Source organism: Chlamydotis macqueenii, chromosome 3, assembly GCF_036417535.1.
Source record: "Chlamydotis macqueenii isolate bChlMac1 chromosome 3, bChlMac1.mat, whole genome shotgun sequence".
NCBI classification, from domain to species: domain Eukaryota; kingdom Metazoa; phylum Chordata; class Aves; order Otidiformes; family Otididae; genus Chlamydotis; species Chlamydotis macqueenii.
This window is the reverse complement of record NC_141558.1, coordinates 5,342,528-5,369,546: the sequence shown is the minus strand read 5'-3', so window position 1 is coordinate 5,369,546 and position 27,019 is coordinate 5,342,528. Positions and strand designations below refer to the sequence as shown.

At 40.3% G+C, this 27,019-nt stretch overlaps 1 protein-coding gene across 1 annotated transcript in view; it reads right to left on the bottom strand.

Moving 5' to 3' along the window:
- Positions 1 to 4,927: 4,927 nt before the first annotated feature.
- The window catches only part of CDC5L (cell division cycle 5 like), a 35,602-nt gene continuing 13,510 nt past the window's right edge, over positions 4,928 to 27,019 (bottom strand). The window contains exons 11-16 of the mRNA XM_086745465.1: positions 25,704 to 25,868; positions 24,009 to 24,089; positions 23,414 to 23,659; positions 20,518 to 20,715; positions 7,219 to 7,431; positions 4,928 to 5,446 (exon numbers count right to left, since the gene is read on the bottom strand). Of these exons, the coding sequence (XP_086601591.1) occupies positions 5,342 to 5,446; positions 7,219 to 7,431; positions 20,518 to 20,715; positions 23,414 to 23,659; positions 24,009 to 24,089; positions 25,704 to 25,868 (1,008 nt within the window). The 3' untranslated portion in view covers positions 4,928 to 5,341. The remainder of the gene's footprint in view (positions 5,447 to 7,218; positions 7,432 to 20,517; positions 20,716 to 23,413; positions 23,660 to 24,008; positions 24,090 to 25,703; positions 25,869 to 27,019) is intronic.

Sequence of the window (27,019 nt, the reverse complement as noted above, 5' to 3'; positions counted from 1 at the left end):
TGTTTACTATCAAGGGCTCAGATCCAGTTGAGTCAGTCAAAGTGCCTAATTGTAGGTAGCTGCCTCATGTTAACGACCTACCTTGCAGCGCTGCAGACCACGTTTCACAGTCAAAGGGGCACAGCCTCGGGCAGAGGCAATTCTGCCCCACTTCCACCTTCGCTTGCACTTCCTACCTCAAAAGTTGGCCCAGCTCATGTCTGTACAGGAGACTGGACAAGCAAGCTGGATTAACACGTCCTAAAACAAATGTGGCTGCTCAGTGCTTGCACCAGCAACTGAGGGTGCAAAAGCAGCAATGAGTAAAGACAAGATGCTCCTTTGGCACAGGAAGCCTTTGCTTAAGGAAGCCAGAGGACTACAGTGTATCTCTGCCTTTGCTGGCTGGAGTGACTAATTACAAAGCTAAAACACTGCTTGCTTCTCTGGAGATCTGCCATGTTTTGAAGAGTTGGCTCCAGCTCTGTTGGACTTCTCACAGGGAACCTCCTGCGCCTTAGAAAAGTCTCCCCCTTAACTCCAGCACATGCTTGATTTTTGCAATCTGCTGGGTATGGATGAGACACTCAAATGCTACATTTAACGCGGCTGTCCTTTTAGCTTTCCCAGGTATCCGATTCCAACTCAGAGTAAATGTCAGTCTTATCAACTCCACGGACTTTGAATCAGGGTCCAGCTACGGGATTGATCCAATGTGTAAACGCCAAGTCCAATTCCAGGAAGGGAGGAAAATCACCAGCTGAAATTCTTTAGAGTTGCAGATATATCGTGGCATGCTAAATGGAAGTGAAGGAATTTCTCAGGGAGAATGTTAAATAATTCTCAAAATAATTGTTAACACACACAACACAACCCCCATCCCACCTCTGTCACTCAGTCGGGTTACGGCTTACCCACTGCAGTAAACTGTTAACTAGTTCACACTGCTTGTGGTTATACTTACCGTTGTTCTTGGAAACAAAGACCAAATTAGTGGTTGGCTTCAGAAGTTTAAAATAAACATTTAACATCAAGGTGTGCTGGTCACTCTTGGGTCCACCAAACATCTGTATTCAATTACAAAGCATTTTAGAAAGAGATTCAAGGAGCATTGTTTGGGACATAAACCGGGCCTAAGCCCAAGAAAGGGATCTAGAAAGCCCAAGCTCCATCAGCACCTACTGTTGGAAGCACTGACATCTACCAGCACACAAATTTGGTTGAACAAATTTCCTAAGCACTTCAATAGAATACTGCGTCGAGCTCTGGAGCCCGCAACAGAAGAAGGACATGGACCTGTTAGAGAGGATCCAGAGGAGGCCATGAAAATGATCAGAGGACTGGAGCACCTCTTCTGTGAGGTCAGGCTGAGAGAGCTGGGGCTGTTCAGCCTGGAGAAGAGAAGGCTCCAGGGACACCATATAGCGGCCTTCCAGTGCCTAAAGGGGGCTTATAGGAAAGTTGGGGACAAACTGTTCCGTAGGGCCTGTTGTGTCAGGACGAGGGCTAATGGTTTTAAAATAGAGGGAGGTAGGGTCAGACTGGACATAAGGAAGACATTTTTTGCAATAAGAGTGATGAAACACTGGCACAGGTTGCCCATACAGGTGGTGGATGCCCCATCCCCGGAAACATTCAAGGCCAGGTTGGACAGGAATCTGAGCAACCTGGTCTGGTTGAAGATGCCCTTGCTCACAGCAGGGAGATCGGACCAGATGACCTTTAAAGGTCCCTTCCAACCCAAACTGTTCTATGATTCTATCCTAGTGCCAGGCTCTGGTGCTCCATTCGCATCCCTCTGGATCCAACAGACACATGCATAAAGCCTACAGTGTGAATTTTTAGGGGTGATTTCAGCAGATCTAAGATTTCAGCCTCTTTGCTGGCTGCATTAAAATGGGCAATGAGGCCATTAATGATATCCACGACCAACAGCTTCAGACAACATCTTAAGCATCTGCAGTGACAAGTTACTGTGCCATGGCATTGAAATACTTCTGGAAAAGGAGGGAGGAGTTGTGCCATAGTCCCACCGCTGTCAGTGTTTGGGGTCTGAAAAATAAATGTCCAAAGCTTTAGTAGCAGATACCTAGGATAAAGATGAGACAGGGAATAAGGAGTCTCTATAGCTTAGTATCAGCTTTGCACTTTCTGTCCTCTGGTTCTCATGTCCCGATTACAGCAGGGCTCATTTAGGACCTTCAGCAGTACCTGACATCAAGCCTTCTCCAGCACCCTTTTTGAGCTCAAGAAGCTCCACAGGATCTCGGGGACCTTCAGAACCAAAAGGGTATCTCCTTGGCTCACAGCAGGATTTCCTGGCAGCTCAGGGCAGGTAAAAAGCAAAAGCAGGGTACAACTGAGCTTTAAATAAGGCAAGAAACTCCATCTCCTTAGTTTTGTTTCATTACTGAGAGAGGCAGAAACTTCAGGACAAAAACCAACTAGAGACAGAGAAACAGCAAACTTGCTTAAGCATTGTCTAAATAAAGTGAACCAGACAAAACACTGAACAAACCTCCTGTGAGTGCCTTTCAAATATAATAACCTTGTACCTTCTGTGTTACATGCTACAAATACCTATCTGCTGCAATTAACAACCGGTTAATTGTATGTATTCCAAGAAAGAAAAGTGTCTTTTGGAATTTATCAATCCTTCTGAATTGGCCATTAAAAATATTTGCTAACGCCGAGTGTTTGAATACCTGCCTAGCTCCAAAGCTGTCAAAGATAGAGGAAACATCAAAGAGGTTCTGCTGCAGCCCCAAAAAGGAAATAATTGTAGTTGTGGTATTGGTAAACCTACAAGGGTTTTCTGTTAATATCTCTAGCTACCACACAACCACAAGAACTGTCATGATATGCATTTATATGATTTTTCCTTTTGGGAATAACCATCCAAGCTAAAACACCCCATATGCTAAAAGATTGATGCTTAATACTTCTTTCCAGATGTGCTCTGGTTTAGTTAAATATTTAACACATTTCTAGAAGTATGTTGTCTATAATGGCATTAATACTTCAGAAGAACGATGTCCTGGTGAGTAAAGGGAAGATATTCCAAGGCTGGCTGCGTAACTACTCCCTGCCTTTAAAAAAATCTCTCCAATTACCACTGATGGCTGCGGATGGCTCTTAAACAGCTACACAACCACAAGCCTGACAGTGTCCCCCAGTAACAGTCCCAAGGCCTAAACAAACCAACACTCTGTAACACTGTAAGACTGCAAACAGTGAAGTCCTCCTTTAAATTCAAATACATACAAGCAACACTGCATTATGTGTGCAACTGGATGTATTTACTGGCTGAATTCTGTGCTGTTAACAATAGTTTTGCCCTTTTTGCTATGCATTTCCATGAAAGAAAGACCCAAAGTGTAAGGGTTGAAAATAAGATGGATTACTGAAGAAGTGATGAACATCTCCAGAAAAATAAAAACAGGAAAGCAATCCTCTAATGAGATGCCTGACTGGTGAATGCATGTATTAAAAGCACTGGGATAGCTGATAAAATTTTAAACAGTGCATCTCATTCAAGTGTGGTCTGACTAAACAGTAATCAGATAAAGATTTTGGATGAGATTTACAGAAGTACCTCAATGAGCACAATTATCCCTTTCGATAATCCCATCCTTACTCTTCAGAAGAACAGTCAAAGTAGCACGAAAACGAAAACCTGTTGAGATGTGGTGAGAGGAGTAGTCAACAGGGAGCAGGAGTAGTAAACAGGGAGCTTTTCTCTACCCCGCTCCACACTGCTCTGCGCAACAAAGCATGCTGAGCAACCAGTTCTGAAGGAGCAACAGGAAATACTACCAGGATTTCAGAAGTACTATGTGCTTAGGATGTACTCCACAAACCCCTAAACGATGGCATGTAACAGTGATGTGGTGAAATGATGTGTCTGTGTCTGCAGTGGTAAACTAAACAATGCTCGGAGCATGCTCCCGAGCACTCAGGCTAACTGGCACAACAGACACACACGGTTAAGCTGCCAGGGCTGGCCACATCCCCACAGCTTACTGAGTATTCATAGAATCATAGAATGGTTTGGTTGGAAGGGACCTCCCAAGGTCATCTAGTCCAACCTCCCTGCAAGAAGCAGGGACATCTCCAACCAGATCAGGTTGCTCAGAGCCCCGTCCAACCTGGTCTTGAACGTTTCCAGGGATGGGGCATCCCCCACCTCTCTGGGTAACCTGTGCCAGTGCTCTACAACCCTCATTGTAAAAAAATTTTTCCAAATACCTAATCTAAATCTACCTCCCTCTATTTTGAAACCATTACCCTTAGTCCTGTCGCAACAGGCCCTACTGAACAGTCTCCCCCTATTCCCGGTGTTCCTGGTTCACAAACCATAACCTGGAGGTGCTTTAAAGACACCAGCTGATCAGAGCCAGAACAGAGTAAAGGACAATTCTAAAAACTGAACAGGACAAGCAACTGAGTTCCGGTGCTTGTGGTGTGTAAGACAGCCTCCACAACCATCTTCTGCAAGGTCCAGGCCAAGGCAGAACTGTGATGTTACTCAAGACCTTCTGCCCACTGTATATAAGTCAGCAGGAAAAGGTTCATCAATCAGACAGAGGGAAAATGCACTATGCACATATGATTTTAAAAGCATAAATACTTATAAAATTTAAGGGTAGATTTCAGCAGAAAATCTATGTCAACAGTTAGGCTATGCTGGGTGCTTTTATAAAACTTAAGCCTACCCTGTTTCAGGATTGTGAAGTTACGCTTAACGCCAGTATGACCATTTGAATATCTTGATATAAATGAGAGTGTTTAGTCATAAGCACGGAGAAGAATCAGGAACATGGTATTACACTGATCACAATTATCCTGCACAGGTCCTACTTAATACAAGTTACAGTCTTGGAAAATAAAAGTAGCAGCAGGGGAAGGGAAGAAAGGCAATTTACCAGAAACACACAAGAGGCCTACGATACAGAGGATTCTATTTCAGTTAAAAGACAGGCATTTTATTTCTTAATTATTTTTTAACGTTCCAGGTTTATTCAAAAGACATTTTCCTGCAGGCATGTATCTTACAGGTCTTAAGACTGGTAAAACACTAGGAATAATGTGGTAATCCTAGCAAATGAAGACATGGCTAAAATCATACCAGAGTGATTTTTTTTTTTCTTTTAATAAAATTCTGGACATTTCAATCCTATTTTTAACACTGGCCAAAGCCATTCATACCTACAGCATTTGGAACAGTCCATTAAAGGAACAAAACTTGACAAGATGCAAACAGCAGACTACACTTGATTTCTGCAACTGACGGCAAAAGCTGCTGGAGAAGTATCTGTCCACTTTTAAAATGTTACATCACTGACAAATGGAATTTTGTGCTTTAATACTTTGCTTGAAAAGTCTCTTTATCCAACATGAAGTCAGCAAATCTCTGCTGGAGCTCCTTTTCTCTCTCCTGCTGTCGCTGCACATCTTCCTTCAGACACTGAAGGGAAAACATAATTAAGCAACCAGTCAGTTCGTCCAATAGTCACATCCATTAATATCTTTAGCAAGGTTATATTTTACTTCCTTCAGAGGAAGGAGAGGAACTGAGACAGGAGACTGCTAAAATTACGTATTTTAAATATAAACAGAGAACAGAGTGGTGGATGCAGAGTATCAAGAATCACCATTATCTTACTTCACATATCAGGTGTCTTACCCTGTTTTTGAGAGCACTTAATATCAAATGCTTCAAAAGGAGAGATTTCAGTTTGGAAACCCGACACAAACAGTGCATTGTATTGAACGATTGAACATTGTATTGAAGAATCCACGGATTCTTCTTCCCTGAGTTTGTTCAAAACCTTTTTTGGGTAACCGTCCTAATTAACCCCACATACTGCAACATAGCCTTCCACAGGCCTTTTTCTGCTAACCACACAGCGCGTGAAGAACTACTGCTTGTTCTAAAACTGCTCGCTGCTAGCTCATTTGATCTCCCTTCACTCTTGTATCACATGAGACGGTAAATGTATGCCGAGGATTAGCCTTGAGTAAAGTGCCATTTACTAACAGGTGCTGTTGGTACCTAGCAAGCTACTTAATACATTTTAATTGTTAACTTTCACTAAATCAATTAATCACTTCTGAGTCTGTAAACACATCTATCAGCATTTCTAAAGCAACTTCACAAAATCAGTTTTAAGAACTGATATGTTTTATCTTTTTTTATAGCAGGTGGTTGAGACAATTTGAGACTCAATGGAAACGTCTCTTCCAGAAGGAAAAAAAGAAAAAAAAAGAAAAAAAAAAAAAAAAGAAAGAAAAACTGTGCTCAGATGAGCCCTTATTTCTTGGAAAGCAAGCCTGGTACTGGCTCAAACCTAGGACTGACTCTTGCTTGAGGGTTGCTGAATAAAGAAGAGAAGAATATTCTGGAGATACTTAAACTGAGAACAGTGGCTCCGAGGCATGGTTTTCAGGTACCTTAATGTACCTGGATTCTGCTAGCTCTGGGCTGAAGTTAAGGCTGCTTAAGAGATATGTTCCTCCTAAAAGCCATGCCAACCAGTTAGAGGCTGGTAAGGCACGTGGTATTACTCAGGAGCAGTGGTCCAGATCAGATGTGCCCACGTTGTTAGCGAGCAACAGGACTGCAGGCAAAGGGCCTGAACTCTGAGGCTGCCTCAGAACTACAATCACAGAACAACTGCTCTCAGCTTCTGAAACGGAGAGCCTTGTTGAAAACCAGTACTGAAATGGGGTTATTGTACTGATTTTATAAGTCCAGCCATCTGCAAGTCTGACAACGACATAGCTTCAGGAAAGAATACAATCAACACGTGAAAAGAAAGGAGAATCTCCTGTAGTCTATACTGGCATTTGGTCCACTGACTTGTAAGGAAGCAGGGGGCTTTACACAAGTTTCAGATCTACCCTATGTCTTAACAGTAATTAAAAACAAAATGAGCCAAATTAAGACAGATACAGAACTTCTGCCAACATGCATTGTAGATTAATTTAATAAACCACACGAGGAAATAAAAACAAAGTTAAAGAACATACTAGGAGATTGGTCCCAGAATGTCACAGAATCTTTGACACTGAAGTGAACAGCAGAAAAGTCTGGTAATAGCAAAAGTATAATTTAAAAAAAACATTAAAGATTTGATACAAACTCAGGCTGTGAACCTCAGAGCCCATGCACTGTAAAAACATCCTTTCCACAAAGTGCCTGTATTTGACCTAGGGTATTACATTTCAGAATCTCACCTCCAGTCTCCGTGGGATTGCAGCATCTTCATGTTTCTTCAGTTCCTCAAAAGTACGTAGCTCCAGATGTGCCTGTTCGATCTGGTCCCACAAATCATTCAACTGTTTGATGAGGCCCATTGCTCGAGACTGATAACCACCAAGCAAGATCTTCAGCTTCTTCTCCATCTTGGCAGCCCTCTTCGCTTCAGTTGTCATGTGACCTCTGTTTATCTGTCAGAAGGAACACAATAATTGTTTTATTTATCTGGAACTCAAGAGAAAAAAAAATAAGTAGTGAAGACATATCTATAGAACACTATAAAGCTGATAGAGTTCTTTGATTTCTATTAACAAATTGACAGAGTTGGCTCTTTGATTCAAAATCATACTGCACACTTTACAACCATCTAGATTTCTGGATTAAAACCTTTACAACATGAATAAATACATTAGTCCAGGGGTGAAGTCCACTAGCCAAAACAGGGGGTGATGACACACTACAGTAGTACGACTTCACAGACAGGAATTATTGCAGTTGCTGAGCTAAGTAAGCAGCCAAATCACATCTCCCTTGCACAGGAGAAGTTCTTCGCCTCAGTAAAGGAAAAGTAAATAAAAAGATTATGTTCTTCCATTTCAAAACTACATTCTTATTCTGCAAAACCAGCCACATCTTGCAATCCTTCTGCTTACCCTGACAAGATTAATCTAAATCATATCCTTTACAATAAAAAAGCAATTGGGAAGCGCCATGATGAGAAGTCAACAGGCAGTGACCCTTCATTCCTGGTGTCACCATAAAACATCCCAAAAAGACCACTTGGATTCAAATGTCTCAGTAGCTGAATGCTGGACAGATTACTTGATTAGAGTGTTCAAGGCCAGGCTGGACGGGGCTTTAAGCAACCTGATCTAGTGCAAGATGTCCCTGCCCATGGCAGGGGGGGTTGGACTAGATGATCTTAGGTCCCTTCCAACTCAAACCTTTCCATGATTAGTGTTTGTAAGCATGTGAGTATGAGACTGCAAATAAGTGAAATTGGTTTTGTCTAAAGTAACCTCATTCATCTATAAGATCTCCCATTCAGCTTTACTACATTGCTATGTTGCAACATTATTTCATCCTACGCCACACCAAAAACCTGGAGATCTTCAGTGGCCTCTTAAGTAACACTGCCTTTGTGCAGGGCTTTTCCCTTACGGATCTCACAGCAAGAAGGTAAGATTATCTTTAGCTAGCAGACAAATACTGAGACAGCACAATGAATCAGCTGCCTAAGGTCAGCGGCAAAAGCCAGAAGCAAAACCCCACAATGTACAATCCGACAGTGCGCACAACAGATGTGACGAAGTGATGAGATTAAAATGTGGTATCAAAACCACAAAGCAATTGGCATGTTAGATACGAAGCTCTCCTTCCTGTACCATTCTGGCAAGTCCTACTCAGCATGCCCTGGATTTAGAAGTCGTAGTTTCCCCAAAGTTGTGCAGGCTAGTCCTCTAAAACCATAATCCAGACACAATCCATAAACGGACAAACGATACAAATTACAAAATTCTGCCAACTGGGACACAAAGCAAATAAACAAGTATAATCATGTTAATATGTTAAAATATTTTATAGTAACATTTATAAATACAAAAGGTAACAGAAGTCTTTGCGTATTTTTATACTTATATTCAGTGGAGCAAAATTAAATGGGCTGTAAAAGCATGAAACAGCTGTCAGCATTTTTAAAGCCTGATGGACAGCATCGAAGAAATCTTTAACTGAATCACAAACCAACAAATAACACAGGGACGCACCACTGAGCAAAACCGTGCAGAGGTGTAGCATTTCACATCTCTAAATATGGACTTAATTTTTTAATGCTATTTCCTTTTCAAAAAAAATTTAAAAAATAAATAACAGCCTTTTTTTCAGAAAGTATTGTGTTAAAGATGCCAAACTCAACAGAGACGGAATCAGGCTTCTCAGATTTTGCTTTCTGCCACGGTTAAAGATACATTAGTGCAGGAGATCAAGAAAAATGTCTAAGTTTCTCAAGTGTTAAAATATAAAAGCTTAACTTGGAACCACTGTGACTTCCTTGCTTCTTTTTCTTTAAAAATCAAAACTTTGCTGGCGAACATTCTTACATACAAAGGCATTATCACTGATCAACCAAAAAGCTGAAGCTTTTCACTGCTCTGAACCCTACAATTACCTGAGAGACCATCTTTTCCCAACGAAACTAAACTCCATTGGGAAGGAACTATTTTCTGATCTGTCCTTTACAGTGGGAACTACAGTCACCCAGACAACCCCAGCCACTAGAACCAGCGCAGCCACCGCGGTCTCTGGCACCAAGCTATTGCACAGCGCATTTCATCAACCCTTCAACTTTAATAAAGTACACTCTATTATACAGCTGCATGCTTCTGTAAAATGCCCTACGCCTTAACAATTTATTCACTCATTTGAAACAGTTTTAGTAGGTGGTGCAGAGATAAACAAAGTGAATGGTCAAGGGAGAAAACTGTTAATGGGGGAGTGAAAGAGAAATTTGACTGGGCTGTCTAGTTTGCTCCTGGGGAGACAGATGCAGACGGCTATGTTTTTCAGATTCTGTTTGCAATGTAGACTTAAGCTATGCCCAAGGTGCTTTAAGCATACAGAAAGGCGCCTCTTTTTCAATATTTATATAAATCTAGAGAAAATTAAATAAATAGATTAGGGATTTGTGAGGATACTCTCTGGTGGAAAAGTATGAAAGCTTTAAATGTCTTCACTGGTAAATAATATGCTATTACTGCAACAACAAATACAGCTGTGCGGTAAATGAACTATTTTCCAATTACTGTTTCTTGGATGAAAGACGTGTGTTGAGAGCCACTGACATTTAGAGATCATGGAATAGATGGATGCACAGGCAAACAGAATTTTGTTTGTAACAGAGGTCTAATGGAACAAAGACAAATTGTCCCGTGTTGTTTCACAGCATTACCAACAACACAGAGTACACTCAGTGTAAAATGAAACTTCAATCAGAACGTCATTTTTCGAGAACAGGTTAAAAAAAAAAAAAAAAAGACCATTTGGGAAAGTTCCACTATCCTGTTGTCCTGAGTGAAGATCTGTCAACAACCTAATTTTCTAATAAAATATTAAACACTGAGTACCTGAGGACATGAAATGCAGTTATAGGTGCTATCTCCACTGTATAGAAAAGACACTTGAGCAGGGCGTTGCAGTCAGAAGTCCCGAATTACCTGCACGCTCCAAGTATCACCAGTAGCAGTGGCAGTACTGGGTTGGTCACGCACTTTTACACACTTCAGATGGGATTCACTTAGCTTGGCTTTAAACATCAACATCTGAGCTTGTCACTTGAGGTCTTTCCATAACCAGGAGAGAAACTGGCAACTCTAGGGCATGGCTGATCTGATCCAGGCTCTCAGAACAAGACTAAGCACGCCACTGAAGTGCTCTCTACTAAGATGGGAGCACAGACTGCTTGCTCAGACACAGTTACCTAAGGTCAGGTGGATCAATCCCACCCTAAGTGTGTACTGTTCTAATGTATGACATATAATAAAACATTTTTTATTTCCTCCAAGAAAAAACAAAGCCAGTTCAAATCCAATGCTCATTATAGTTTCACACCCCGATTATATAAGCACACTTGACATTTTTATACAATGAGAACTGGACTTAATATTGCTGAGCTGTTCTGGATATACATTCTTACTTTTAACTACCAGAGCTCTTTAGGTTCTATATTGCTATTCAGCTCTTGTTTTTATACTCAGTTCCTTGTCTATTTTGGATTATCATAGGCCTCAGTGCTGTACCAAAAAAAAAAAAAAAAAAAAAAAGAGGAAAAAAGCCTCCCAAGTATCTAAACCCAGAAATAACAGCCTTTTCTTCCTTCTCTGCTTATAGAGAACACTCATCACCTTTCCCCCTCCCTCCCAACTAGAAGATTTTAGAACCTACTATGAAAAGGTCAAAAGGAGGTCTCAGCTTTTGTAACAAATACTATTTATTAAAAATTGCTGACTGCTGCATTAATGCCAACAACTGCATATAATTTTAGTTCAAGCTTCGTAAAATTTTAAGGCTCAGATACCAAGCTAAAAATTCCAAGCAGTTATGAAGAGGTGTGTTTAAACAGTAGTCTACATTATTTGCTTAAAGCTAAGAAATAGATTTCAGTAAAATCTGACAACCATTTCCCCCCTGAACCTAGCAGAAAACGTAAAGACATTTGAAAGATTTCTCCACTTCGCTATTTATTTTGTACTGCTCCTTGGCTGGTTTTGGCTCCACTGACTTTTGTACCAGCTATAGCAAAACGGGAATAACATGTACAGACATGGGGTAAAATTACAGATGATCTTAGGGCAAGTGTGAGAGCCTCATCCCATCCCAAAACTATTTATGCAAAAGCCTTCCCTCACGCCTCACAGAGTTGTGTTCAGTTTTCAATATTACACTGGAGATCCAAAGAAGAGAAACCAAAACAGAACAACAGACAAAATCAGAGATTTATACTAAACGATCTAAAAACAGAAGACTGACAGAAAAACCAGGAGGGAGGGGTTGGTTTGTTTGTTTTTTCTCCATCTAACAAAAAGAGAAAAAATAAGGAAAAACGCAACAACATGTTTCAAACATAACAAAGATCATTGGGAAAAATTATTCTGTTCTTATGTACACCCAGAAAAGAAGAGAGATTTAAATTTGGCAAGGAAATTTTAGATAGAAGGTTAGTTGTAAGGTTTAACTAAGGACAACAAAGAACAGGGAAAGACTGCTTATGAGAACAAACATCCACTGGGAAAGATTTCAGAAAAACTGACCCTGAGGAAGGAAGGGCTCAAGTGTCTTCAAAACTGTATTTTCACAATTCTTCATCTTACCAAGTCTACTGAGGACACCCCTCCTCAGTTCAAAGGGCTGTTTTCCTCTGTACTGACTGTTTTGTTTTCCTTCCATTAAATGTGGAGCTTCTGGTAATCCCTAAATAGCATTAAGCTCTCTTGTCTTCTAATTGATCTTCTTAATCATGCCCGATGGACAAAAAACATGGAAGAAAAACTGCTTCATGTTCTTACCAGAGCCATAGTCAAAAGGAAACCAACTTGTTCTGTGACCTTGGAGAATCAACATATCATAAAGCTGCTTAGCTTGTGCAGAGAAATCCTCTGCCAGCTTCAGCTACGCTGCCTGAATAGGTTACTCTTGGAACCTATATAGGACTACTCCAAACCTTACTATAACTTCCTTCCTTACCTCAGACCCACAAGTGGCCCTCCCATACTCAATTCTGCTGGCAGGACCTGCATTAACTTAATTTAAATAGCAGGGCTTGTGAACTTGCCTCGTTTTGGCTCAGTCAGTCAGAGTAGCTGGAATGAGACGAGGTACTCTAAGACAACAGCCTTCTGCTCAAGGCCAGGTTACACTGAACAGGTTTCACCAGCGTTTCAAACCTTCCCAGGGACAATAACTGTAACACCAGGGCATCCTCGGTGCATGTTTAGGTGTTCATAAGCTCGATCGTGCACTCTACAACAGCACATTTTGAAACAAAAATTAACTGATCTAAAAATATTTTTCCACTTTCCTGCTCTTGGACAGAATTCTCCATTCTTTTGCTTTAAACACCGTTTCATCTGTCTACAGTATACCCAGACAAAATTCTCTGTAGAACCTGTCTCTTACCTATCAGTTAGTAAATGGTAACAGTCAACTCTGCTGGAAACTGAGGCTTGGAGCTACTATCAACCAAAAAGATTTCACTTCCAGTGTAGAACAATACGGGCTCAATCTATCAAACTGGCATGAACACTAGCATTAGCTCAGCTAATCAACTGAAACCACTCCATGGCTTGACACAACTTTAGCGCTCTGTTGCAACAATGAAGATGATGCTTACTTAATGTATGAGGGTGTAGGAGGATCATTAAGAAAAGGTGCTGATCAGTATCAGAGCAACCAAAAAAGTTATATAACTGACAAGTATATGACTGTCAAGAGATGACAAAGTAGGATTTAATTCTAATTGACTGGGATCACACAAATTTTTTCATGGAAAGATTCAATCAAAGGTGATCCTCAAATTAAGGCACTGCTGGTATGCAACTGCAACTTCACAACTGAAACTAGACCAAATGTTCAAAGCTCGCATGGGAAAATAAAGCTACCTTTCCCCAACTGAATAGGGAATCTTCAACATAAATTCCTAATTGTACTTTGTTATATAGATCTATATCATTATGACTTAGTGATATCTGCAGAAGGCTACTCTCTCTACTCAGAGTCAAAACCAATAATCCAAGAGCAAGCTCCATGTGAACTATGTTTCAGAAATGTTGACTTGCCTTCAAGTGTTGTAACACCAGTTGGTAGGACTGTTGAGTAAAGATAGTACAGGGCACATCAAGAGCAAGTATTCCCACAGAAGTTCATAGCATCCAACTACCTAGATCTAGAATAATCCAGAAAGTTACTGGATAAATTAGCAGTCATTGCTGATCTGCAATGATGACAGTAAAGCCCACTTTGAATATTTTTATTCGAGAATTGCTTCTAAGACTAGCAGTATTAACAGTGATACTGATATATCATAATCACAGCAGAAACACATCTAGAAGGCCACAGTTTAAGAAGAAAACCAAATAATTTATTTTTACTAAGCTTTTCTGAAAACTCTCTACCTCTCCCTGGAAAAAAAAATTACAGTAAGATCACAGACAGCAGTAACTACCTCAGGCTAGCAGCTCTGATTAACTGTAAGCAAGTGTGGGTTACTGCTGTGTCTGATGAGATAACATGGCAGTGAGCACAGTGTAATTATCTTCTAAAAACTATCACTGCTAACCCAAAGCTTTTGGACTGGTCTCTTCCAGAAGAGAGGCTAACAATCTGGTGGAAGCTCACACAATAAACAAGTCAGCAAACAGCCTGGTTCCCTCTCAATACATAGCAGAAGCCCCATGATAAGCTTGCAGCAGTTACTAATACTGTATTCCAGCAGTTACTATTACACAAGTATAAATGGAGCAAGTTACTCTGTGAGCAGCAACTCACGCTGGCCCAACAGTCACAGGTTCTGACACTGCTTCCCATTAGGACAGGCTTTAAAGACTGACAGGTCTGCAGATGAGGTGGCTTCCAGCAAAAGATTGTATCAATTTATACTTTTCTCTGTCCAAACACAATTTTCAACAGTGATGGTGTGCAAAGGCCTTTTTCAATGAAGGGCTTTGTCAATGCTAAACTTTATTTCTAAGCATCTAAGTTCCCATTATGAACTACATTTTCAAATGTGAAACCCGATTTCACCAACCGCCACAGAGGAAAGTGATGGTTTTAGACAAGGAGGGAGAAAACCTCCCACTGTACTATGAGCAACTGGCCAAACGAAAGGTAACTGCTATGCAGTCTAAGCTTATTTTAAATAACTTTTTCATTGGTCATTTCCAATGTTTTGGCACATCCTGGACTGAGGACATGCAGAAAAAGACTTTTTTCTATACAAAAAAAGTTATCTAGCCCCGCAAAAACTATGACTTTGGAAGAAAGGCTAGCAGAGCGGTACAACCTGAAGGCAAATTTCAGACTCATAGGCAAGATCACTGAAACAAGAATAAGAAGAACCCTCTTACTGGCGTTGATCTGCTTCCTTCCAAAGGTCCCAAAGTAAGTCAATAGCAAGAGAACTGGTAAAAAAAAATAAACTAGTAGCGTTTTCCTTTGAAAAATAACTGTTTAACAGCAAAAGTATAGGTCTGTTTCCCAAAGCTGCTCAATTGGCAGTCTGGGAAGTGTCACTGCTTTAAGTGTTGACATTTGAATAAAACTAGATTTGCTTTCCTCCTTCGTCCTCATGGTGATGAAGGTTTTGGGGAAGGGTAGCTGCTAACTGCAAATGTAATTTGTGGGGAAAACCAAGGACATAAGTTAATTCACCTGAAGAACAGTGAACAATGTTTTTTTTTCCAAAACTTCTAACACGCAAAGATACAAAGCTCTAGCTCGACTCAACAAGCTGTAAATGGGAAAGACAACTGTTCTCCAGGTAGTGTAAGTACACTTAAAGATTTAGCAGTTTTACATAGTGATTTTCAGTCACAAGTCTACAAGTGCTTTGCAAACAAAATTAGAGAGCCCCATAAAGTAGACATTACTCCACTTCCAGTGACAGAAGAATCAAGGGAGACATTAAGGCCTAGTTTTGTTCCACTGATCTGAGGCGCTCTAGATGCCTCTGTAATAAAAACCTGGAAACTCAAAAGGGAAATTCAACTCTTAAATAGGCCAATCTGCTCTCAGGAGGTACCTCATCTCTACCAAAACAGAGGGAGCCTAAGGCAATTGCAGCTTGGTTTTAGTGAGGAGGCTAAAATAAGGTGTATCAAATCTGAACTCACGGGACTTGCTCAAAAACAGGCAACAAATACTCACCTGCGCTAGAAAGCAAACACAAGACTTCCGTCTAAATCCATTTATCTTCTCTGGCACATTTTTTTTACTGTAGACACAAGTTATCCTTGGCAATACTAAAGCTTTTATTTATTGCTTTCCTCATTACATGTTATGGGTTACTTTCATTGTGGATTTCACAAATATTCCAAAATTCTACAAGCAAATACTGCATGTGTTATAGCTAAGCTGATCCAATATCCAGGCGCTGTGGAAAGGGGTCTGTTGCTTAATCTAAAATAATTAATTCTCTGCCAATTCAATGAACTGATCCAGATTACCACAGAGTTACAAGAGTACTGGTACAAGGTCAGCGGTAATGGCTGGAGAAAAATAAGTAGCACTGATCCTTTTTGGCACAAGGAAACGTTAGAGCATCCTAGTTATAGCACAAACCGCACGGTAACCACTCTGGTAAACCATGTAAGTGTTTTCACTCACAGGTAAATACAATTCCTAAGGGATCTGTCATATATTTGTGTTACCCAGGAGAAGTATATACCCTCCAAAACTGCTATGCTAAATAAATGTACTCTGATGATCAATTGTACATTAAGCAGAGATCAGACACTGCAACAGTGGTCTTGCATAAACAGTCCGCTCTGTCAGACCCTAACACCTTGACAGTGAGCCCTCAGATGTGATCCTCTGGTGCCATGTACATTCCCAGACCTTATTTAAAAAAAGCATACACCACAAAGGCAACACAGCAGTACAAATTCATACATGCAACCATAAAAGCAGACTACTCAAAGATTTTAGTTTTAGGAGTAATTTCTCTACTCCTAATCTTATAAATTGTCTTATTTTCTCCAGGTGTTTTCTCAGCAAGGGCACACCTGAAAATCCAAAAGAAACTACAAGCTTTAGAAGCATGTAAACTAGAGAGAAATTAAAATACAATCTCCAATAAACTAGTAAGGGATACACCTTGTAGCAGAGCGTACCATGTAACCCATAAAAATCCAGCTAAGCAACCAGTTTTCAATATAAACTAATTCAGAGGACTTCGGCTGCAACCAAAAGCAAAAATGGACACTTTGGTCCGGTAAATTACCATCTTGACGTCTTGGATATTGCAAAAAACCAGATAATTTACCATGCGTTGCATATCCAATGTAACTACAGCTTCCTCCTCTTTAGACTTTCAATAGTGTTTATAATTCAGCAATCAAATGAAATGATGTTAACTACCACAGTTTTAACAAAAATATTTGTATGCTGCAAGCCAACATTATGAACCTCCTTCACAGGAAAAGTAACACTGGCAGGAAGTTTCTACATTAAGAACTACAAAGGGAAGCAACTAGCTTGTTAAACAGGTATGTCATTTAATACTATCTCATTTAATCTGATAAGGTTCCTAGTTTAACATACACCTTAGGTAGTAATGGTTTTCCTTATAAATTATATTGCTTGGAAGAGAAGAGAGTACAAGGTATCGCAGAGAACTGAAGCAGTTACTACATGTAACCGTGAGTATCTGAAAACTCCCATTTCTGAAATGGCTAGCTCTGCAGTATAGCCTAGCCTTAAACAAATATGCTAGGCTTCCAGAAGCTACTGGAAAGATCAGAAAATTCCACCAGGATTCAAGCAAATCTAAGCTGTACCAGAGAGACATAGTGAGGTCACAGGGATTCACTTGCATGGACCTTAAAGTCCCCACCCACAATGCAAAAAAGTTCACATAATCTTGTAACACTCAAGCCATGTTAAGTAACACGTTCAAAGAGTCCAAAACCCTAAAAATAAAGAAGTGAAAAGTGTTACTAAAACATAGCAGTACATTCCAATATTGAAACTATTGTTGAGTCGTGCACTACCGCTGACAACGCCTGGACAGGATATCTAGCCAAACAGAAGCTCTCCACAACTGCTCCACTTCATCTCCTCAAGTTCATCAATAACAGCACGAATCTGTTTGTGATATCACCATCAATTTCAGAAAGATAAATGTCATGTCAACATATACAAGGCTGCCACCACTAAATCACTCAGGCAGTGAAAAGGGGCCAATTAGAGAAAGACGGCTGTTTGTCCACGCCATCAATCCACCCGGCAATCTCTGAGCAATGAGAACGGCACTAGAAATAGCTGGCGCTTTTTTGCAGAGGATCTGCAGGGTGTTAGCAATCCCATATGGAAGTATTAAGCAGTGATTACCTGATGTGCAGCTGTCTCCAGCAAATATCACTAAACTCCCATGTTTTTTTTTTCCAAATTATTTTAGTGTAGTATGAAGGGGAAGAAGCAGCCCCAAAAGCTGACTAAGATCAGTTTCTGTTGCTGGCAAACTATGTTACATTTTCTACTCTTCTCTCAAAGGAAGTTAAGAGCACAAGCAAATATCTTGGGGTACTGAAAGCTGAGCTAATATTCCTGCTTTTCATTAAGGTTGTCTGATACTTCCCATTAAAATATCTATTTCAATCGATATTGCTTTCAGATAATTTTCCTTGGAAGAACATTAAAATGAAGGTGGGTTTTGCCATGGCTGAGAAAAGATGAGGAAAAAAAATAATTGCTCTGGTTTCTTCATTGTATATTTGTTTGTTCATTAAACTGCTATGCTTTTTATTTCTTATTTAGGAAGTTATTCCTATACCTATACTTGGAAAACTTTGTGAGTATATCACGCTTTAAGGACAGGCCTTTTAAATAGGACAGGCAACAGAGCTGCACTAAACTGCGTTTTCCACACGCTTGGGAGAGATTTTTCAGTTCAAAATTTTAACTTTGTAAAGAGTCCAGCTGCACTAAACAAACAGCGAGCTGTGAAAGGCAGCGCAGTACTGTCACTGCTCCTGAAGCTATGGGGCACAGCAAGCTCTGGGTGCCTGACTGAACTGGAGTGCGTGGTATTTCGAACGCACAGCAGCTTGCTCACTCGCTTTACTCTTAAGCGCACCAAGCAATTAGCTTTGTCTAGCAGTGCCCCAAGCTCCCAGCTAATCTGAAGAGATGTAGCGAGACACGGAGTCGCATGATCACAGCAACTGATCATAGACACAGCTAGCTGGATTTTGTTAACTGTCTTCCAGAGTTCCATGCAATGTTGGTAGCAAGTTTTAATCTTGGCAAGACCTCTGGTTTGTGTTTTGCTGCCTGGGTGACTACAGAGCAACGAGCACTTACAGAACGAACAAATGCAACAGGAGCTTGACGAATGGATGACTTGACCTTACTTTCTTTGCTTTAATATCCTCGATAAGCATACCGCCACCAACTACTCGCTCAAATAGCGGGAGGAGATGACCAGAGATCAACAGCACAAGAAAGCCCACACAGAGGTAAGCGATTCAGAAACAGTGCGCAGCATAAAGGCACAAGGCCACACACTGAACAATAAAGAGAAAACAAAATATTCAACAGCTACTCATTAAGCAAGTACCATCCACCCTGTGCAGTAAATGAGTCTGTGGAAAAACCAGTCTGTAATCATGAAATTAAAGACTGCCTCATAATGCATATGCATAGGCAAAATAAGGCTGCCAGAGTAAGGCTGTTGTGCATTCCCCAACTTAAACTGTTTGACTTTGCAACTTTAATATTGCACTTCTGATGTAGTTTCGGGCATAAGATATTTAAGTTTCAAAAGCATTTGTACACAAATTAGGTACAGCCCTCAGATTGCTGGCATGACACCAGCACAGCCCCTGCTGCCATGCGAGCCAGCTCCTGCTGCGCTCAGATTCTGGTTTTTGTGAAAACAGAGCGGAGCAGAGCGTGTGAGAGCCTGTCAAGCAGCGGGCAGCGTTGGGCAGGGCAATGGTGCTCTCTGCTGGGTGAGCAGCAGCAAGACAAGCGCTCTGGCATTAACGCTACAACGCTCTGCTACTGGGCTACGTGCAGGTGAACTGCTCCTGGCCCGAGCGGGGCTGACTCACAACTGTGGAGTCTGTACCTGGATGACATTTTTGACTGACAAACTTTATAAAATACACATTGTCACTATTTCATGTGTATGAATCAAGAGAAAAATCAGCCCTTCTGGCCTCTCTCATGTTATTTCTGTGGTAGTTGCTGTTTGAGGGGGTTTACTTCTAGCAACAGTAGCTATGTTGATGTTAAATACAGAAGAACTTTTACAAAAAGTTTCCTTTTACCATGGAAAAAAATAATCTCATGCCTGCATAATTTAGAGAGACTTTTAAGCTAAAATAGTGTTTTAGAAAATAGTTAATGACTTACCGCAAATCCGAACAAACACATATTATTTGGGAAAAAACTAATTAAAACCAGCTTACCTTTTATCATAAAAGCTGTGTATTTTTGTGTGAAGTGTTTTGGTGACACTCTAGAGAGGGGACAGGGCAAGGGAAATCGGTGTCAAAGGGTTTGAATCACTTTCTTCTGCTTAGTGCAACACACCTCAGATGATTTCCTCTCCACACACATCTCCCTCAATCCCTGGACACCTTACCAAATCTTAATGCCTCGCTGAGTTAAGGCCTGTGACTGTTACATTTTGAATAAACCCATGCAAGCATGTCGATACTGGTGAATGCTGTACTCCACAACTCAGTAGAAAAACACGTAGTTTCAGTTCTTGGGCTCTGCTAATAGTGCAAAGAGAAATTGCGTGTGGGAATACTCTAGGGATATTTTAAGAAAACGAGGAGGATGAGAGAAGGCAATTTAAAGACCTCAAGAACATCTATAAAGTTCCTAGGAGAATTCCTCAACAACCTTTCCAAGGGAACTCCACCGAAAGATTTGAATTATTTGTAAAGTAACCTGTTACTCTTACATAGAAAAAAGAAACAAAATACACAGGAAGAAACTTGGGGGAAAAAAAAAAAAAAAGGCAGGTGCAAAAAGCAGAAAAAGGTGACACTGACCTCAAGCCTTTTTTCAAGTGACTCTATCCTGTCTTTTTTGCTGGCCAAGTTAGCTCTCGTGTAGCGGCTCTGTCCAGGCAGGTATAACACTTGGCTGTAACATTCTTCCCACACCTGGTTATAAGCTTCACTTGAGAGCTCTCCATGCCCCATTCCTTGCTTTACCACTTCCATCTCTTGTGCCAGTAGATCCTGTGCCTGTTGGAAATGATGAGAAATAAATTGCAGTTACAATACACAGGATACAAGAAAATTCCTCTTCTTTTCAAGCCTTCAGTATGCAATTCACAGGGGCAGTTTCTTTTTTCATGCTAAAAGCTCACCATCAGGTTAAGCTAACTATGAAATCTAACACAGATGCTGTGGATTATAAATGAAATGCAGGCTAGAAGGCTACTCAAAGCGCAACTATCCCTCATTTTATATAATTTGGCCAAACCTGACATCACTCTGCTGTAGCTAATGAAAGCTGTGGCACAGCTAGATACTTCATCTTGCTGCAGAAGAAAAGAGATAAAAGCAAGGACCTTGAGGGAAGGGAGAACTGTACAGACAGAAGCAGCTGTTTCATGAAACAAAAATCACTTTTCATTTCCTTTTGCTTGCCCTTCTCCACACAACCAGGAAAGTCAACTCTAAACATCACTGGGTGAGCTGTATAAGCTCCAGTGCAGGAAATACTACTCTGACTAACACACACATTCTGTTGCTAGAGAACTACTAGTGAGATAGAAGTGCTCTGCTATTTCCAGTTTACTTTACAAAATAACTTACAGTGAACTGAAAAGATTCACGGTGTTCTCACAACTCTTAATATTTCTGACAAAGAGTCTGGTCCACAAAACTACATAGGCACCCAGGTCCTTCCCAGTTTATTAGTAACTGAAAAACTAAAATATCTTTGTTGATCTGGACTTCATTGGTTACAAGTGCATGTCCTCTCTTTCCACAGGATTTATACGCACACCAGAAATCTCCGTATCAGCAGCAGATACCTCACTGCAAGCAGACATATGTTTTATAATAGCATATCACCCAGGAAGTAGCTCAGGTTATCACCAGATTAGATGATTTCAGGGATACTGCGGAAAGAAAAAATAATTCCTTGTCCTTGGTGTCTAGACAGACAGAATAGGAGTACTCTAACCACACCTGACAAAGCTAAATCTTAGAAAGGTTCACTTTCAGTTAGCCTCTATTTGGACTCTGTTAAGAACTATTTAAAGCTACTTAGTTGTGGCACCAAAACAGTTCCACAGCTTTAAGAGCTCAGTGTACTGTGCTTAGCACTACTGCTAATCCTTCCAAAAAGCACACTATGCATCAGGAAAAGAAAGGAGCATTTTATGACGGGATTTTAGTAGGAAGATGTTCTAAAAACAAATGAAAAAACAAAGGAAAATAAACAAGCCCCAGATGAGAGAGCACAGAGATAGGAAAACTTCCTGGTTTGAATTTTATTTTAGACAAAGAGGGAATATTATGCTGAATGTTAGAGAGAAAGCATGCAAAAACAACTTCTGGCCATCACTTAGGAGACAAAATTTCCAGGGACTCTGAAAAAAGTTTCCAGACAAAAACTACTTGACTGTGTAACAGTCTCTAAGGGAAGTGATAGAAAACCTAATTCTCGTTGCACTTCAAAACAACCAGAGAAAGCAGAGTATTCCGAAGGGAACAATCTGACACTGGCAAGGCAGTGAAATTCATGATCTAACTGTATTTTCCATCTTTAACTTCTCCTGCTCAGAAATCTTCACGTATAATTTTTCATTTAACAGCAAATTGGAAGTACATACTGTACAGTGTTTCTCATTCCAGGCTCTTTATTCATTGGTCAGATATGGTCAAGGAGACAGATTTAAAATCCGCTTGTATATCTTTAGAGTCACTTTAAAGTACTGTGGGATTTAGGTGTAGAGATACCACAGCTATTGTCAGAATGCAAGTCTCAGATAGCAGGAGTCTGCACAAACCAGATGACTTGGTGGCACGTGATTTTGTCCTTTTCACTCATTTTTATTCCTGTAAGCATTTGGTCAAAGGTTACTGGCACAACTTCACAGGTGAAACTCTTTGAAAGAGCTAACCACAGCACTGTGTGTCTGAACCGTCTATCTGTCACTTGGCAGTGAAATGTAACATCTGAGGCTGCTTAAATAAATGAATAACCCGAACCGGAACACTTGGTACAGGACTGCTATTTAAATTGGGATTACAATGCAAAACAGGACAGAGTGCCCAGACAGCCTACTCATTTCACCCAGCAACGACCTATTCTGCCTACTCAGCGCTTTTTAACCAGGTATGCTTTGAGATGACTTGCCATAGCCCAGCAGGCTCTGCACTGGCACAGCTCTGCTGGATCAAGCTTGACAAGCATAATTAAACGACTTCATTTGCTGCTCCAAGTTATAAGGTGGCTACCACTGTCCTATTTAGTCAGCACTGCGTGAAAAAAAAAAATGCTTAGTTGCTAAAGGATTAACAAGCTACACAGACAGCAGAAGGTGGATATCACACCTAGCTAAAATCTCAATGATTTAACATTAATTTCCAAAAAGAGCAAAGTAGAATCTGGCAACTGTTGGGGTATTACAGCTCCTACCCTTACTCAAAATGAGAGTTTTAAATGTGTTGTGATTGCTTATATCTAAAAGACAATGTCTCTGGACAAACACAGAATCCTCATCATTCTGCTGAGTGCCTAGATTAACATTACCTCACAGAAAAGAGAATGTGCACTTAAATTATCCTTCCAGCTCTTCATACAACCCTCTGGAGATCTCCCAACTAAATTCTGTGCAGGCTTGAAGCCACCTTTTTTTTGCAAGATTACAGGACCATGACATAACGAAACATTAGGTCACTGATAACTAGGCCATACAATTCTCACCTTCTTGAGATCCTCTTTAGAGAACTTCTCATAAGGATTTTGTTCCAAGTAAGCCATATGTTCTGCATTGTTGCTTCCAAATCCTGGGCCTTTCCCCTTCTTACCAGTAGGCTGATCTCCAAATGGGTGGTGTAAAAGATCAAAATGAAGCATGGTAATCATCTCTTTCTTTATTAGCTCTTCACTCTTCTGCAAGTCTGTTAGAGGTGGTTCCACATTTAAGGGTCTCAGTATTGTTTCATTAACCTGCCCAGGAATATATAAAAAGTTCATAAACATCATATATACTAAAGATCACATCAAATTCATATAGCTCCATCTGAGTATGAATTTTATACATCAGCTAACCCACGCAGAACAGGTGCCAAAATCCTTTGCGGTGCAACACACACGCAACGACCCAAACACCCAACTGTGCTTTCATTTGTGTGTATGAAATATCTCATGACAATTTTGCTGTCAAAGTTTCCTGAAAAACTGAAATCAGCACACTCAAATAAAGATGATCTACTTAGACTGTATTTCCTCCTATAATGGTTAAAACCTTTATTTCTGTTTTTTTTTTTCCTTAAAAGTGGATTTTGTTTCCACTTACTTCTGAGGGCCGTGGTAGATTCTTCTGAACAGCTTTATGCATTCTCTTCAGTTCCTTTGCACGCTCTGCATCTCGGAGAGCCTAGACAAACAAGCTAAGTGTTACTCTGGCTACAATATGACAATCAGATGCTTTTACAAATGTTTGTGATATAAAAACTGATTGATGACTGCAGCAAAGACTTCATGTTATAAAGCCAGAGCCAAGTAACAGATCACTCTTTACATGATGACATCACAATTTACTGCCTCTAAAGTAAATGGAAATAGCACAGCAGACTAACTCTAAGAGGAGAGATGTCCTAAAAAGTCATTTCCAGCCATTAAATTGTTCTTCAGTCTCAACCTCAGCAGACTTTGTTCTTTACAAATTTCTCCACATCAAGTTTGATATCTGCTCTAACTCTCCAAATAGTAAAACCACCATGAAAAGAAAGGCTCTTAAATTTGCAGCCAGGACTTTATTTGCCCTCTTCTATGACGTAAAGTAACTACCTCACTACAACAATACTTGTGAAAATGTTAAAACCATGAGATTTCTCCTTACATTCCACTTTCAGGCAATAAGTAACATGAAAACGCAGTGCTGTCTAAAACTTCAGGAATGATGACTAAGATTTTCCATGTTCTAATCTCCGTCATTCTCTAATATAATATTACAACTCAAATTCTTTTCTTTATTCTACACAGACACTTATGCAGGGAGAGAGTGAGTGTGTGTGTGCACGTGTGCTTGTGTGTGTGTAATATGCAGGAGACATGCATATATAATATGCTCCTCCCCAAATGGGACACACTACAAATCAAATTCTGGTAAGCGCTTATCATATTAGAAGATATCAGAGCACAGGATTTTTAAAAAATATCCTGTTCACTTGTCAAAGCACAGTCACTGGCAAAATCCCCTCTGAACTCGAAAACAAACATTTATTTGAAGGTATGTAACAAAACCAGATTTGCATCACAAAAATTAGCATAAGCAAAAAATGGAAAAGAGACGGTTCTTATCGGCAGAATATTTTAAAGTGTCTCTAATTACTGGCAAGTACAGCTACTCAACCAGCAGAATTTAAGCTAGCACTTTACCCAGTCTTCACTGATTCTGAAAACAAAACAAAAAACCAGGGACCCATTCACAGCTTGGCAGTCTAGGTAATCCTGTTGGTACAAGTCATACAAACGGGGCCCATCCACTGCACAGCAGATTTCCATCTGTGTGCTACCAGCCTGCCTGAATTTGTAGACACCTGTCTTACATTTCAGAAACAGTAACTTCTAATCTTGAGAGAATAATCTGAAACTTAAAAAAAAAAACTCAACCAAACAAAAAAAACCACTGGACAATTCTCAGGTGTTTAAAAGCAAGAATGTGCCTCTGTAGAAAAATGCTTTTAATTATATTTTTATCTTTTAGGGGCAGACACAGGAGATAGGACGTACACACTCTTGGGGACTTAAATCACAGAAAACGACATGTGATACATGACATTAACAACTTAAGAAGAGGACTCGGAGGGAAAACTGATTTAGCCTCTGTGTGGGCATACTCTGATGGCAGCAGAGAAAACAGGTACATTTTACTGTTTTTCTGCAGAAGCTGTACCACTTCCACTAAACATGTATGAAACTACGGGAACCATACAAGGAATATATTTTATTTTAAACAACAGGTACTATACACATCTCACACACTTACCTGCTTGCGGGCATCTATATCAGCAGCATCTTCTACAAAAGCTTCATCTACTTCATGTTCCTCAAGTTCTTTTTCTGCATTTTCAGGTAGAACAATCTCAAAGTCGTTCTTTGGAGCAGGAAGGGCCATGAGTCCGAGGCGCAGGTGTTCACGAGACTCTCTCTCCTGTTGAAGTAACATTAAGGATATAGTGCACTAAGGTGCAATACAATATTTCATTCATCTAAGTTAACAGACATGAACAATACACAGTCAGTATCATCTGGTAATCTCAGTCTGCTACAAAGCCAACCAAAACAAAATCTTTGAAGTCTGACAAAAGAGGTGTGTTACTAATCCAGGCTGGCCTACAGACCACCACCCCAGAGTTTACGGACTACTAAGCAGAAAAACCCTCTGATGCTAAAAAACAACATACAGCTTTCTTAAAAATAGCTCCTGAAATCTTAAAATAGGCTGAAATACTCAAGTAAAACAACAGCATGGCACCTTCACCTCCCAGTAGCTTCAGTACAACAGCAGAGATTCACATCGAGAAGCTCCTTGCAGGGGGGTTGGACTAGATGACCTTTGAAGGTCCCTTCCAACTCTAACCATTCTATGATTCTATGATCTTGGAAGAAACTGAAAACATGTGAAAATGTGTCCACACTGATGATGGACACAGGGGTATCTGCAAGCCTAACTGGAACTTTTTTCTGGCAGTTGCTCACAAATCTGGGGATTGTGGCACAGTAGGACAATGAGACAAACACCACCAGATTTGGAAACCAGTGGAGTCCATCAGGAAACTGAAGCTCCGGTTTTCCTTCTAGTAGCAAAAAGCCTTTTTACTACAAAAAGACTAAGATGGAACTAAAGTAAGTACAAGGACAACAAATAAACTTTGTCCTTCAAGCTAAGAGGAAATCTGAAATTCTGAACTTGAAGAGTTATTTTTGCGAGAACAACATGCCAAAAACTTGAAGTGGATATCCTTAGCTAGCCCAAAAAGGAAAACGTCAATGGCTCTGGTGGGAGATACCCAAAGCCGCAGTTAAGGCTGCAGAATCAGCCACATAAAAGGAGTTCCCAAGGTGCTACCTATTAGGTATATGCCCTTTTATACCATAATTGGCAGGGTACATCTGGTTGAATCTCCAAGAATGGAAACATCTGTTGCCAAAGGCGATGAAAGAATCTGGATGGGACTCAGATTACTGCATATCTCAAAACCAAGTGCTCCTAATGGCAAAAATTAAACTCCTTTAGCTCCTGTCAACAGGACAGAGTGATGAAAAGGTCCTGTAGGTAAATCAGAAAGCCAAGATGATGAG